Genomic DNA, 14,421 nt, shown 5'->3' on the forward strand with positions numbered 1-14,421 from the left:
GAAGTATCGGAGGTGGTAGGTGTGGTGAAGTTATCAGAGAACGAGGTATGTACCGAGGATCAGGAAAAAGATGAGTCTGGCAGTAAGAGTGAAGTTTATGGAAAAAGTGGACTCTTGCCTTTTGGCTGATCCATTTATGATTTCATGGTGGGTGAAAAAAATAGTTRGGTAATGTGGAATCGGTGAGGGTAACCATAAGTGGTCTAGTGATAATTGTTTGTGTTTCTGTTGGTCAGAGGGAGAATGCTCTCGGAGTAAAATGAATGGGGGCAAGAAAAGGGTACAACTAAAAGGAGTGATAACTGGGGTAGCAGTAAATATAAAAGTTGACCAGCTGAGGGGAAAGATTCCCGGTGTATATGATGCTCGTCATTTGATGCGACGCAGACAGGGTGGTGAGAGTGGGGAAACAGAAGAGTCATTGTCTGTTCTTTTGAGTTTTGAAGTTGAGTCTTTGCCCGACAAAGTGAAGTTAGGATATATACGTTTTCCTGTAAGAGCGTATGTGCCAATGTAACAGTATAACTTTAGACCGTCCCCTCGCCCCATCCCGGGAGCGAACCAGGGACCCTCTGCACACATCAACAACAGTCACCCACGAAACGTCGTTACCCATCGCTCCACAAAAGCCGCGGCCCTTGCAGAGCAAGGGGAAACACTACTTCTAGGTTTCAGGGCAAGTGACTTAACTGATTGAAACGCTATTAGCGCGTACCCGCTAACTAGCTAGCCATTTCACATCCGTTACACTCACCCTCCTTTCAACCTCCTCCTTTTCCGCAGCAACCAGTAATCCGGGTCAACATCATCAATGTAACAGTATAACTTTAGACCGTCCCCTCGCCCCAACCCGGGAGCGAACCAGGGACCCTCTGCACACATCAACAACAGTCACCCACGAAGCGTCGTTACCCATCGCTCCATAAAGGCCGCGGCCCTTGCAGAGCAAGGGGAAACACTACTTCTAGGTTGCAGGGCAAGTGACGTAACTGATTGAAACGCTATTAGCGCGTACCCGCTAACTAGCTAGCCATTTCACATCCGTTACACCAAATACATTACGATGCTACAGGTGTCAAGCTTATGGGCATGTGACAGCAGTGTGTAGGAGGGAGGTTCCAATGTGTGAGAAGTGTGCAGAAGGGCATGAGACAAAGGAATGTGTAGTATTGGGGAAAGTAGTGGAATGTGTTAATTGTAAGGGTGCCCATGGAGCTGGGAATCAGAAATATCCTGTGCGAGAGAGGCAGGTTGATGTTTCCAGGGTTAGATTAGTGCAGAAGTTATCATATGCTGAGGCAGTGAAGAAAGTAGAGGATGATGGGTTAAGGGGGAGGAGTGGTGTGAGTAGTAGAGATATACCAGTACAGAGGGAAAGACCAACAAGTGATATAAGTTTCAGTAAGATAGGATTTTTAGCATTTATAGCAATGGTTATCAACTGTACTGCAGGGATGGAACAGAAGTCGCAGAAAATTGAGGTTGTGGGGGCAGCTGCAGAGAGGTATTTGTGTGTGAGAGGCTTGACATCAGAAGAGTTACCGAGTGCGTTAAGTGGTGATGTCCCATTCTTTCAGGATGATGGCATGAGGTAGGAATAAATACATTTAATTAGTGGAATAGGTGGTGTTAATTTTATTTGATATAATTTAGAAATTAGTGAGTGTAGTGTTAGATGGTATGGTATTTATATAGTACATTTTTATTTTTCAAGCAAAGTATAAGGGAGTTGTACTCCAGTCTAGTAGGTGGCGGTAATGCAACAAATTGGATGCCAACCGCCGTTAAACCTCATAGAAGAAGAAGAAGACTACATTTCCCAGTCCTAGCTAACTCGTTTWGATTTCCCATAAGGCTGTTCAACATTCTCTCATACAGCAACAAGAAGGTCGCAGACATTTGTTCTTGTTTGAAGGAACAAGCAAATAAACTTAAAATAATCATGCTGGGACAGGCTGTACGACGATTCACAACCTCCGCTGTTCGGTCCTCGCATTACTCTGAGGGACCAGGACAGGTAATCTCCCACAATTGAAGGTTACAAATATTAGCTAAATAAAACCGCGGTCTCATAACTCGGGCCTCACTCAGAAGCCTGCGTGGAGGTCACAAGCTAGTCTTCAGGTTTCAAAACCAAGCGCTAGCTAGTTATACTTTTTTTTTCGAGATGCAACAATATTGTCAATATTGTATTTTTACTCCTACTTGATGTTTTTTGRCTTCCCGTAACATGGCTAGCATAGCTAACATTTAAAGCTGACGTTGTACACTGCTAAACGCTAACATTAACTAGCTAACTTAATGTCCGCCAGCTAATGTAATCTAACTATATAAGTTAACGTTAACTACAGTAACGTGGTTGCCATAAACGTAATATCCCATTTTCATTTATATGCAGCTTGCTCAATATAGACCAAGGGCCACCCACCAAAAATGTTTTTTCGTGACCCAGGAAACAAAACTGCAAAATTTCAACATTACATAGATAATGTTATGAATGAACACATTACACATTTTTTTCTTAAATAAAAGTTATTATTTTTAGTATTGGAATCATAGCGCTCTGTTTCGCCTTGGTTAGTTACTTTTGTTGCACACGTTCACCTTATATAGTTACTTTTGTTGAACACTGACCCACAACTATTTGTGCTTTCGGTATTCGTCCTTGTATAAACTCAAACAACACTTGTTACCGGTCCTTCACTGATCCAGATTAACCCCGAAACAAAGAAATGTATGTTAACCATGTACAGTGGTTTCCTCAGTTAATGTTATAGGACGTTTTGGCAGCTGCTTGGCCTACAAGGTTATGCAAAACAATTATGGCCCAAGATTTAGACAGTATAACGTATGCTAGCTAACACCGCGTTCTAAACGTTCAAGGTCCCAACAGCTACATAAAGCGTCGAGGAAAATCCATTGAGCACCTTTCAACATATTATTTCGTGATTTCTCTTGTCCAGTACATTCATTACTTTCTGCAAGCAAATACAGCGGAACGTGTCACACTTGTAACCAAGGTGTAACATGGTAACCTTATAATGTTGCTAGGAGAAATGGTTTCGAAATTGTACTTTAAAAAAAAGTATTATTAATTGAACCATTATTCATACAATTATCTAAGTATAGTAATGAAACTGCAGTTTTGTTTCCTGGGTCACGGAATGCCTTTTCTGAAGTTTTTTTTTTTGGTGGGTTGTCGTTTGACATGCATATTTGTCCTTCTAGCTAGCTAATTCACTTGCTTGTTATTTTATCAGCCAGTTAACTAACTTGTGAGCCATATGGAATTGACACTTGCAGTTGTTGAGCAAGTTATTGTCATTTAAGTAGATAGTTAGCTAACTATGGATTTTCAGAATTTGGCAGTGTTGAGTGATAATGCAGTGTTGACAGGCTAATGTTAGATATTTGACTTAGCTTGCTATATAGTGTAAAACCGTGACAGGGCCAGCTTCCAAACATAATTACCAGGGCTAGCTAGTATGCTACATTATACTTTGAGCAGACCATGTAACAGAAATGTTATTTCTGCAGTTAGCCAGCTACTTTCAGTTTTGCATTGAGTTTGCCACAGTTGTATTGGTTGACACTGACTACCATCAAGCTGTTTGCAGTCCAACTTGGACGTAACCATGTCCATGTATTCAGTCACATTTACCTGCGATAAACACATTAAGTCCTCATCTCTCAACACACTTTTTTGTTTGTGTTAAACAGAACCTGCCATTCTCGGTGCAGAATAAGTGGCGTCTGTTGGGCATGATGGTGGTGTTCTTCGGCAGTGGCTTCGCCTTTCCCTTCATCGTCGTCAGACACCAACTCCTGAAGAAGTGAAGTGACAATGAATGCCACGTAACCTCCAAGGTAATTGCCGCTGATCTATTTTTAATCTGAATGTCAGCACTGTTTGGCATTTACTTGCATCCCTATTGGAACAGTGACATCTATCACGATTGTTCTCTTGTTGTTCTACGGCAGACCTAAAGTAAATTACCCCAGTGTCTGTGGGAAACAGTTTCAAATGTCATGCAAGTTTATATTTCAGTTCTGCAGGTAGCCTAGCGTTTAAGAGAATTSGGCCAGTAACTGAAAGGTCATTTGTTTGAATTCCTGTGCAGACTAGGTGACATCTCTTGATTTGCCCTTGAGCACTTAACTTAAACCTAACTTATCCTGAGCAACTTACAGGACCAATGTCTGCTAAATGACAATTAAAAGATTATGCTTTTAAGATAAGCTGGCACATAAGCATAGTAATGTGACACTTTATTACTGACCCTGATACATATCTGGTAGAAGTTGGCCTGAATTCCAATTGTCACTGACATTTATCTCTGGGGTGTATTCATAACAAAAAAACATTTACCGTTTAAGAACCAAACTGACAATTTCAGGTAGGCCCCTCACCCTTCTGATTAAGAAACGTTTTGCAACAGAATCGGCAGAATGAATATACCCCAGGTGTTTACTCAGAAATTAGATTTCTGTCATCAGAATTCTGTAAGCCTTATCAATCTGTCTTTTACAGGTCTGCACCTGAACATCTTTATCCAGCAGAACTCTGTTTCGAAGAATGGGAATCCCTAATTGTCTTTGTAAATAAAGTTCACTCAAATGTATACGTTTGCCAAATGTTTTTGTCTGAGTTTGTAGTGCAAACTGWTGTCATGCTGCAGCAAATGTTTGGTGCTATTCCGTAGTCTGCATTGTAGCAGAAAGTGTCGCTCTTCATGGAGTCATGAGTTTTATGGGAGTTATTAGAATGTTCAGTAAGCAGAAAATGAGGAGAATGCATGTCTGAGACTACATGAATTTCTTTCGTGCCAACTAGATTTGTTTCCAAGTGGTCTTTTGTGTGTATTTAGAACAGACGTTGGAGCCAGTGACTTTTACCAGACAAGTCACAAGATTTGAGCGACTTATTTTTGAAAGCCCTCCATTGCTGTAACAGGAGTCACTTATCCCACTGACTGCTTAATACCTCGTTCAAAACGACTTGGGACTCAGAAATCTGACTTCACTGTGTTTACTCAATACTGCCCCCCCCCGTGTTTGGGAACGGGGGGCAGTATTGAGTAGCTTGGATGAATAAGGTGCCCAGAGTAAACTGCCTGCTACTCAGGCCCAGAAGCTAGAATATGGATATAATTAGTAGATTTTTTCCAAAACTGTTAAAATAATGTTGTTGTATAACAGAACTCATATGGCAGGCAAAAACCTGAGAAAAATCCAACCAGGAAGTGGGGAATCTGAGGTTTAGTTTTTTTTAAGTGTTTGCCAATCCAATATACTGTGTCTGGGGTCAGATTGCACTTCCTAAGGCTTCCACTAGATGTCAACAGTCTTTAGAATGTTTCACACTATTGTGAAAGGGGGGYGAATAAGAGCTGTTTCAACCAGTGGTCTGGCTGAAAGCCTTGAGTTAATCGCGTGCGGCCGTGAGCGCGAGCTCCGTTCCCTTTCTAAAGACAAAGGAATTGCCTGGTTGAAACATTATTGAAGATTTATGATAACATCCTAAAGATTGATTATATACATCGTTTGACATGTTTCTACGAACTGTAATGGAGCTTTTTTGATTTTGTCTGGACTTAGTGCCCGCGCCTTGTGCATTTGGATTGGTGAACTAAACGCGTGAATAAAAAGGAGGTATTTGGACATAAAGATTAACTTTATCTAACGAAACAAACATTGTCTAACATGGAGACCTGGGAGTGCCATCAGATGAAGATCATCAGAGGTAAGTGATTCATTTTAACGCTATTTCTGACTTTAGTGACAACTCTCCTTGGTTGGAAAATGACTATGGTTTTCTATTGCTAGGCGCTGACCTAACATAATCGCATGGTGTGCTTTTGCCGTAAAGCCTTTCTGAAATCAAGACACTGGCTGGATTAACAAGAACTTTATCTTTAAAATGGTGTATAATACTTGTATGTTTGAGGAATTTTAATTATGAGATTTCTGTTTGAATTTGGCTCCCTGCAATTTCACTGGCTGTTGGCGAGGTGGGACGTGTCCCACATATCCCAGAGAGGTTAAGGCGACTTGGAACTCGGGCTATAAAAAATAAAACGAGCTATGACTGGGGAGAAATCTATTTGAATGGTCATCCAACATAAGCATCCTTTTAGAGCTCTGACTTTCTGAAAGGATGATCACTAATGTCATGATTTGACCTAGTCCCCCCCCCACCCCGAGTTCCCAGTTATCTTGAAAGTGCCATAATTCTCACTGTTGGTTGTTATAAACTGTGAATATGAACTGTGTAACACCATTACTCRCCACACGGGAAAGTAATTGTCGCCAACAAAGTTTAAAGGGATTTTGGCAATAAAACCCTTTGTCTACTTTCCCAGAGTCAGGTGAATTCGTGGATACCATTTGAAGTTGCTAACTAGCATTAGCTCAATTATTGGAAGTCTATGGAAACTGCTAGCATTCTTGTAGATGCAATATACTTCTGGTCATTGCACTAGCATTAGTTAGCATTGGCTCATGAAAGTATCTCTTAACTTTCTTCGTACTGGATGCTGAGACAAATGGTGTCCATGAGTTCATCTGACTCGGGAAGGAGATAAAGGGCTTCATTGCCAAAACTTCTGCGTATCCCTTTATTCACGTCTTACACTTTTAAACGTTAGAACAAACGTGAGCAACTACGTGTTCTCCTGGCTAGTTAGCTTTACAGTTTAGTCATTTTTAGATGTCAGGTTTTATACAACTATACAACTGATATAAGGTGAATGCACCAATTTGTAAGTCGCTCTGGATAAGAGCGTCTGCTAAATGACTTAAATGTAATGTAAATGTAACTAGCTAACGCTGGGTAGTTCTGGCTGTGTGAAACTGATGGTGACTGTTTTGAAGTAAACATTCATGAAAATACAAGTCTTACATTGTTTTAAAGCTTAACTTCTTGCTAATCCAACCGCGTTGTCAGATTTCAAAAAGGCTTTACGGCGAAAGCATACCATGCGATTTTTCTGAGGACAGCGCCCCACACAGATACTTTTCCAAACCATTACAGGCGTCACAAAATCCCAAATAGTGATAAAATAAATCACTTACCTTTTAAGATCTTCCTCTGTTTGCAATCCCAAGGGTCCCAGCTACACAACAAATGGTGGTTTTTGTTCGATAAAGTCCTTTATATCCCAAAAATGTCCATTTGGTTGGCGCGCTTGATTCAGTAATCCACTCTTTCAACATGCATACAAACTAATCCAAAAAGTAACCAGTGAAGTTCATCCAAACAAGTCAAACGATGTTTCTAATTAATACTCAGGTACTCTAATATCTAAATAAACTATAAAATTGTATACGGAGAATAGTATGTTCAATAGGGAAGATAAATAACGAAGAGCGCCCACCTCATTCACGCACGCAAGAAGACTACATTTCTAATGAGAGACACCTTGGAAAAACTACAACTACTCAATTATTTTTCAAAAAACAAGCCTGAAATCCTTTCTAAAGACTGGCATCTAGTGGAAGCCATAGGAACTGCAATCTGGGAGGAATTCCTTTGAATATCCCGTAGACAAGCATTGAAATGGACTGTGACCTCAACATTTTCCAGATGGGTTTGCCTGCCATATCAGTTCTGTTATACTCACAGACATTATTTTAATAGTTTTAGAAACTAAGGAGGGTTTTCTATCCAATGCTACCAATTATATGCTTATCCTAGTTTCTGGGCCTGAGTAACAGGCAGTTTACTTTGGGCACGTCATTCATCCGAACTTCTGAACACTGCCCCCTAGCCCTAAGAGGCTTTAGTGAACTGTGTTGCTGATTATTACAGTATAATAAATAATACAATTTGAATATTACATTAAGTTTCAAACCATTAAGTAGGTATGCAGAGCTGCGGTAGTAACCTGACACAGGAAATTCATACAGTAGCAGAGAGTACAACATTGGGTAATTGAATATATATATATATATATACAATTTTGAAGCACATAATCGTGTAGGATGTCATTGTATGCTGTAGCATTAAGGTTTCCCTTCACTGGACTTAAGGGGCCTAGCCCAAACCATAATTCCTTCTCAACCAAACTTCACAGATGGCACTATGTCTTCATGCAGGTAGCGTTCTCCTGGCATCCGCCAAACCCAGATTCATCCTTCACAAATCAGATGGTAACGCGTTATTCATCACTCCAGAACTTTTTTCCACTGCTCAAGAGTCCAATGGCATCCAGCCGACACTTGTCATTGCAACCTTGGACAAATGATTTTTACGTGCCTCGGCTGTCCCGTCTTGTGAGCTTGTGTTMTACCACTTCGCGTCAGAGCAGTTGTTGCGCCTAGACTTTTGCACTGACAATAACAGCACTTACAGTTGATCGGGGCAAATCTAGCAGGGCAGAAATTTGAGGAACTGACTTGTTGGAAAGGTGGCATCCTTTGACAGTGCCATAAGGCCGTTCTACTGTAAATGTTTGTCTATGGAGATTGCATGGCGGCGTGCTTGAATTTATACACCTGTCACCAATGGGTGTGGCTGAAATAACCGCTAATTTAAAAGTGTGTCCACATACTTGTGTATATATACAGTTGAAGTCGGAAGTTTACATACAATTATGACTCAATTATGAGTCAAACTCATTTTTCAACCACTCCACAAATCGCTTGTTAACCATCTATAGTTTTGGCAAGTCGGTTAGAACATCTATTGTGTGCATGACACAAGTAATTTTCCCAACAATTGTTTACAGACAGATTATTTCACTTATAATTCACTGTATCACAATTCCAGTGGGTCAGAAGTTTACATACACTAAGTTGACTGTGCCTTTAAACAGCTTGGAAAATTCCAGGAAATGCTGTATGACTTTAGAAGCTTCTGATAGGCTAATTGACATCATCAAGGCCTACCTTCAAACTCAGTGCCTCTTTGCTTGACATCATGGAAAAATGAAAAGATATCAGCCAAGACTTCAGAAAAATAATTGTAGACCTCTACAAGTCTGGTTCATCCTTGGGAGCAATTTCCAAACGCCTGAAGGTGAAGGAAAAAGGAAACCGCACTCTGCTCTTGATAGTATCACCGATATATAATAAGCCCTACGTATCGGCCACACGGCCTTCGTCAGAGCTTTTTGTCAGAGCTCAAACGCCTGAAGGTACCACATTCATCTGTACAAACAATAGTACGCAAGTATAAACACCATGGGACCACGCAGCCGTCATACCGCTCAGGAAGGAGATGCGTTCTGTCTCCTAGAGATGAATGTACTTTGGTGTGAAAGGGGAAAATCAATCCCTGAACAACAGCAAAGGACCTTGTGAAGATGCTGGAGGAGACATGTACAAAATGATCTATATCCACATAACCTGAAAGGCCGCTCAGCAAGGAAGAAGCCACTTCTCCAAAACCGCCATTAAAAAAAGCCAGTCTACGCTTTGCAACTGCACATGGGGACAAAGATTGTACTTTTTGGAGAAATGTCCTCTGTTCTGCTGAAACAAAAATAGAACTGTTTGGCCATAATGACCATCGTTACGTTTGGAGGAAAAAGGGGGATGCTTGCAAGTTGAAGAACACCATCCCAACCGTGAAGCACGGGGGTGGCAGCATCATCATGTGGGGGTGCTTTGCTGCTGGAGGGACTGGTGCACTTCACAGTATGATGACATCATGAGGGAGGAAAATGATGTGGATATATTGAAGCAACATCTCAAGACATCAGTCAGGAAGTTAAAGCTTGGTCGCAAATGGGTCTTCCAAATGGACAATGACCCCAAGCATACTTCCAAAGTTGTGGCAAAATGGCTTAAGGACAACAAAGTCAAGGTATTGGAGTGGCCATCACAAAGCCCTGACCTCAATCCAATAGAACATTTGTGGGAAGAACTGAAACAGCGTGTGCGAGCAAGGAGGCCCACAAACTGACTCAGTTACACCAGCTCTGTCAGGAGAAATGGGCCAAAATTCATCCAACTTATTGTGGGAAGCTTGTGGAAGGCTACCCGAAACGTTTGACCCAAGTTAAACAATATAAAGGCAATGCTACCAAATACTAATTGAGTGTATGCAAACTTCTGACCCACTGGGAATGTGATGAAAGAAATAAAAGCTGAAATAAATCCTTCTCTCTACTATTATTCTGACATTTCACATTCTTAAAATAAAGTGGTGATCCAAACTGACCTAGGCCAGGGAATTTTTACTTTGATTAAATGTCAGGAATTGTGAAAAACTGAGTTTAAATGTATGTAAAGTTCCGACTTCAACTGTGTGTGTGTATATGTATATGTATATATATATATATATATATACACAGTGGGGAGAACAAGTATTTGATACACTGCCAATTTTGCAGGTTTTCCTACTTACAAAGTATGTAGAGGTCTGTAATTTTGTATCATAGGTGTACACTTCAACTGTGAGAGACGGAATCTAAAACAAAAATCCAGAAAATCACATTGTATGATTTTTAAGTCATTAATTTTGCATTTTATTGCATGACATAAGTATTTGATCACCTACCAACCAGTATTTGATCACCTACCAACCAGCTCTCACAGACCTGTTAGTTTTTCTTTAAGAAGCCCTCCTGTTCTCCACTCGTTACCTGTATAAAAGACACCTGTCCACACACTCAATCAAACAGACGCCAACCTCCACAATGGCCAAGACCAGAGAGCTGTGTAAGGACATCAGGGATAAAATTGTAGACCTGCACAAGGCTGGGATGGGCTACAGGACAATAGGCAAGCAGCTTGGTGAGAAGGCAACAACTGTTGGCGCAATTATTAGAAAATGGAAGAAGTTCAAGATGACGGTCAATCACCCTCGGTCTGGGGCTCCATGCAAGATCTCACCTCGTGGGGCATCAATGATCATGAGGAAGGTGAGGGATCAGCCCAGAACTACATGGCAGGACTGTATATCAGTCAAAAGTTTGGACATACCTACTCATTCCATGGTTTTTCTTTATTTTTACTATTTTCTACATTGTAGAATAATAGTGAAGACATCAAAACTACGAAATAACACATGTAATCATGTTGTAACCCCAAAAAAGTGTTTAACAAAACAAAATATATTTGAGATTTTTCAAAGTAAACACCTTTTGCCTTGATGACATACCTACTTCATTACTATTGTACAATGTAGAAATAAAGAAAAACCCTTGAGTGAGTGTGTCCAAACTTTTGACTAGTGTGTGTGTATATATGTATATATATTTATAGAGATTTGAGATGTAGATATATAGATATGTGTTTGTCTACATAAAAAAAGTAGCCAATATTATGTTTCAATATTGTAAGTCTGTCTTTTCAAGAAACAATTGTCCCGCTTTMCAACCGTAGCTTGCTAAAGTAGGACAGTGTGGCGTAAGTAGTTCTGAAGTGGGATAGTCTTATAGGCTTTTCCAATTGGGGAAAGAGATCCAGTTTACATTAGGGACCCCCTGTACTTAGGTTAGGCAGGGCTTTGGTTCTTGTAGTACTATGTCCTGTACATAATTTTTTGGTTGTACTGTTATTTGAGTGAATTAAAAAAAAAAAAAAAGTGGGAAACTGCATTTCCGTGTTCTGTAACCTATTCAGACATCTATCCAACATATTAGTCRAACAAATTATAMATTTCTGAAATCCTAAGATGTTTCCTAATCACACAAATTAATTATCATTGGGGTACAATTCGTACTATAATAATGGTGGCCGAGTTTAACTAACCTGCTGTCCCAGTCTACCAAATGCGAATTAAAAATGTTTTTGACTTGGTGCACGCAAATGGGTGTGTCATGCCTCCTGTGAAAAATCTATATTTTTAAATACAAACAAATCGTGTGTTATTAGTTAACATCTGGAGGATTTCAGAAATGTGTCATGTGTTGGGCTAATAATATGTTGGATAGATGTCTAAAGAGGGTACAGAAGATGGAAATGCAAAAAGTGTCCCACTTATTCCGAATTCACCCCATATGTAATGCCGAAATGACTATGACATCCTGGCATTTTTTWAATTTCACATATCCTAAATGGCTACTATTTAGAAGTACAGGTAGTCGGACACGGCCAATGACTTCATATCTACCGTATGTCCATTCAGTAGGAGGCTCTGTCGCACTTCTCCCCTAGAGACTGCCTGAGGTTTTTCAAATGAATGTTTTTTTGACTGAAGAAAGGACTCTGCTCTTGAGATATTAGGTCCATAGAATGCTGCCTTGAGGTGTGAACAAAACTGCTAATTGTGTGCTAGCATTCTATTATCAGAATATTTCATAACACAAAAGATGGTTGACTCACCAAATTAAGACTGATTAGATTTTGGGTCTGTCACAAAGGACATTCAGTAGAACTTATGGAAAGCATAAAGAGGGTTCTTATAAGATGGTAATTKAACTACTTGTGCTACTGCCAAATACCTTTAAAATGTATTAAATGTTGAAATGGTATGTCAATTTGAATGCAGGGCATGAACAGAAAGGTCCAGTTCCCTGTGATCTTTGCTATAGCTTTACAGATGGGTAATGTTTTTTCCCCTCTCTGTCTCTGTGTGTCTCAGCTCTTGAGCTGAAATTCGTTGAACCTATTTCAGTTCAATTAACCTTCCACCACCGCTGGCTATAAATATCCAAGAACAAAACTGAAAAGAGGGGAACTAGAAAAGTGGCAGAGGTAATTTTCCAAAACGTAAGGATTTTCATTTGCCTGCACTCTGGAATCCATCTTGCCTGCAGTCATTTTTGGGGATGGGGTGCAGGTAGTTTTTCACTCACTCATGTAGGCTAAGGATAATATTTTTGGAGTGGTGTGAGAGCGGGAGAGAAACAGTCACAATGGGCACAGGTCATGAGAATGAGAAACGGCCTGGTATATAGCCTCAGTAAATCTGCCCTGGTTGGGAACCAGTAAACCTGTCAGGAGGTTGTGTGTTTTCTTGCATTGATAATGTCTGTCTATGCCTGTGGGCTTGCTGGATGGGAGAGTATTTGGATCTGGTAGCGCTGGCTGGGGATAAATCATCAGATATTTAATGGGGTTAACGAGGAGGGGGCAAATATTTTATAGGTGTGTTGTTTTGTCCCCAATTTGAGTAAGGTGGTTGTTTTTTCATCACTTGAAGACTGCACTGTTGGTTTGGCTGTCTTGATTTATACAATGATAACAGCTTCCTGGTTGTAGGTATAGGAAGCATATTTCATTTCAACACAAGTCATCGCCACTGTACTAGCTATTCTGCTAATTTACTACCAAGGCTACGCTAGGTTACATGTTGTTTTTTTCATAGTACTAAGGTGTGCATCTGTGAGATGGATGTTTGACGACCTTGGAAGTACAACAGTATGATACAAATGCGTGTTGCTTAGTGTGAGGGGAAACCCAAAAAATTAATTAACCCTCATTAGTTAATTAACACAGCAAGGTGTCTCCCACTGGCTGTTAATGTATCTATTAATAAAAGCCTTATCATTATTCTGCTCAGTGCTGCCATATTCACCTGGATGGTGAGGGAACAAGTCCTGCTTATCTCACCTCAGAACAATAATCCTCACGTCTCTTCCAGATTGGCACATAATTGTGTCTGTGTCCCCTCTAGTCCTCAGAATGCAGTTATTTTTCTCCTCAGCGCTGCGGGGAGCCCACATGAAAGACAATCACACACACAGGCACACTCCTTTCAGAGAGGAAATTAACACATCACTGGGTTATTTGATTTCATGCATTATGAGGTTTTAGGCCACATAACCAAATGTATATTGGATTTATTTATGCCTTAACCCTACTGTAACTAAGTCTTGAATCAATTGTGTTTGTACGTATATTGTGAACAGTCTATTTTTGTCACTGTCATTTAACAGAATTATTACCTCAAACAATAAACAATCTTCTTTACAGAATGTCAAAAAATTACACAACATAAATATAAACGCAACATGCAACAATTTCATTTTTTTTTACTGAGTTACAGTTCATATAAGGAAATCAGTCAGTTGAAATAAATTCATTAGGCCCTAATCTATGGATTTCACATGACTGGGAATACAGATATGCATCTGTTGGTCACAGATACCTTAAAGGTAGGGGCGTGGATCAGAAAACCAGTCTGTATGTGGAGTGACCACCATTTGCCTCATGCAGCACGACACGTCTCCAGCACATTAATTTGATCAGGCTGTTGATTGTGGCCTTTTGCATGCTGTGCGAAGTTGCTGGATATTGGCGGGAACGAGATAACTCTGTCGTACACGACAATCCAGAGCACCCCAAACATGCTCAATGGGAGACATGTCTGGTGAGTATGCAGGCCATGGAAGAACTGGGACACTTTCAGCTTCCAGGAATTGTGTACAGATCCTTGTGACATAGCCCATGCATGATCATGCAGAAACATGAGGTGATGACGGCAGATTAATGACACAACAATGGGCTTCAGGATCTCACCACGGTATC

The 14,421-nt window shown here is 40.3% G+C and overlaps 1 protein-coding gene across 1 annotated transcript; it reads left to right on the top strand.

Moving 5' to 3' along the window:
* The first annotated feature begins 1,817 nt into the window (after window positions 1–1,817).
* On the top strand, window positions 1,818–4,622 carry LOC111975053 (cytochrome c oxidase subunit 7C, mitochondrial). The gene is made up of 3 exons (XM_024003216.2): window positions 1,818–2,017; window positions 3,721–3,867; window positions 4,532–4,622. The coding sequence occupies exons 1-2, from the start codon at window positions 1,943–1,945 to the stop codon at window positions 3,835–3,837; spliced, it is 192 nt and encodes a 63-aa protein (XP_023858984.1). The 5' UTR covers window positions 1,818–1,942; the 3' UTR covers window positions 3,838–3,867; window positions 4,532–4,622.
* The last annotated feature ends 9,799 nt before the right edge of the window (window positions 4,623–14,421 follow it).

The sequence above is a fragment of the Salvelinus sp. IW2-2015 genome, linkage group LG15 (assembly GCF_002910315.2).
Source record: "Salvelinus sp. IW2-2015 linkage group LG15, ASM291031v2, whole genome shotgun sequence".
Classification (NCBI taxonomy): Eukaryota; Metazoa; Chordata; class Actinopteri; order Salmoniformes; family Salmonidae; genus Salvelinus; species Salvelinus sp. IW2-2015.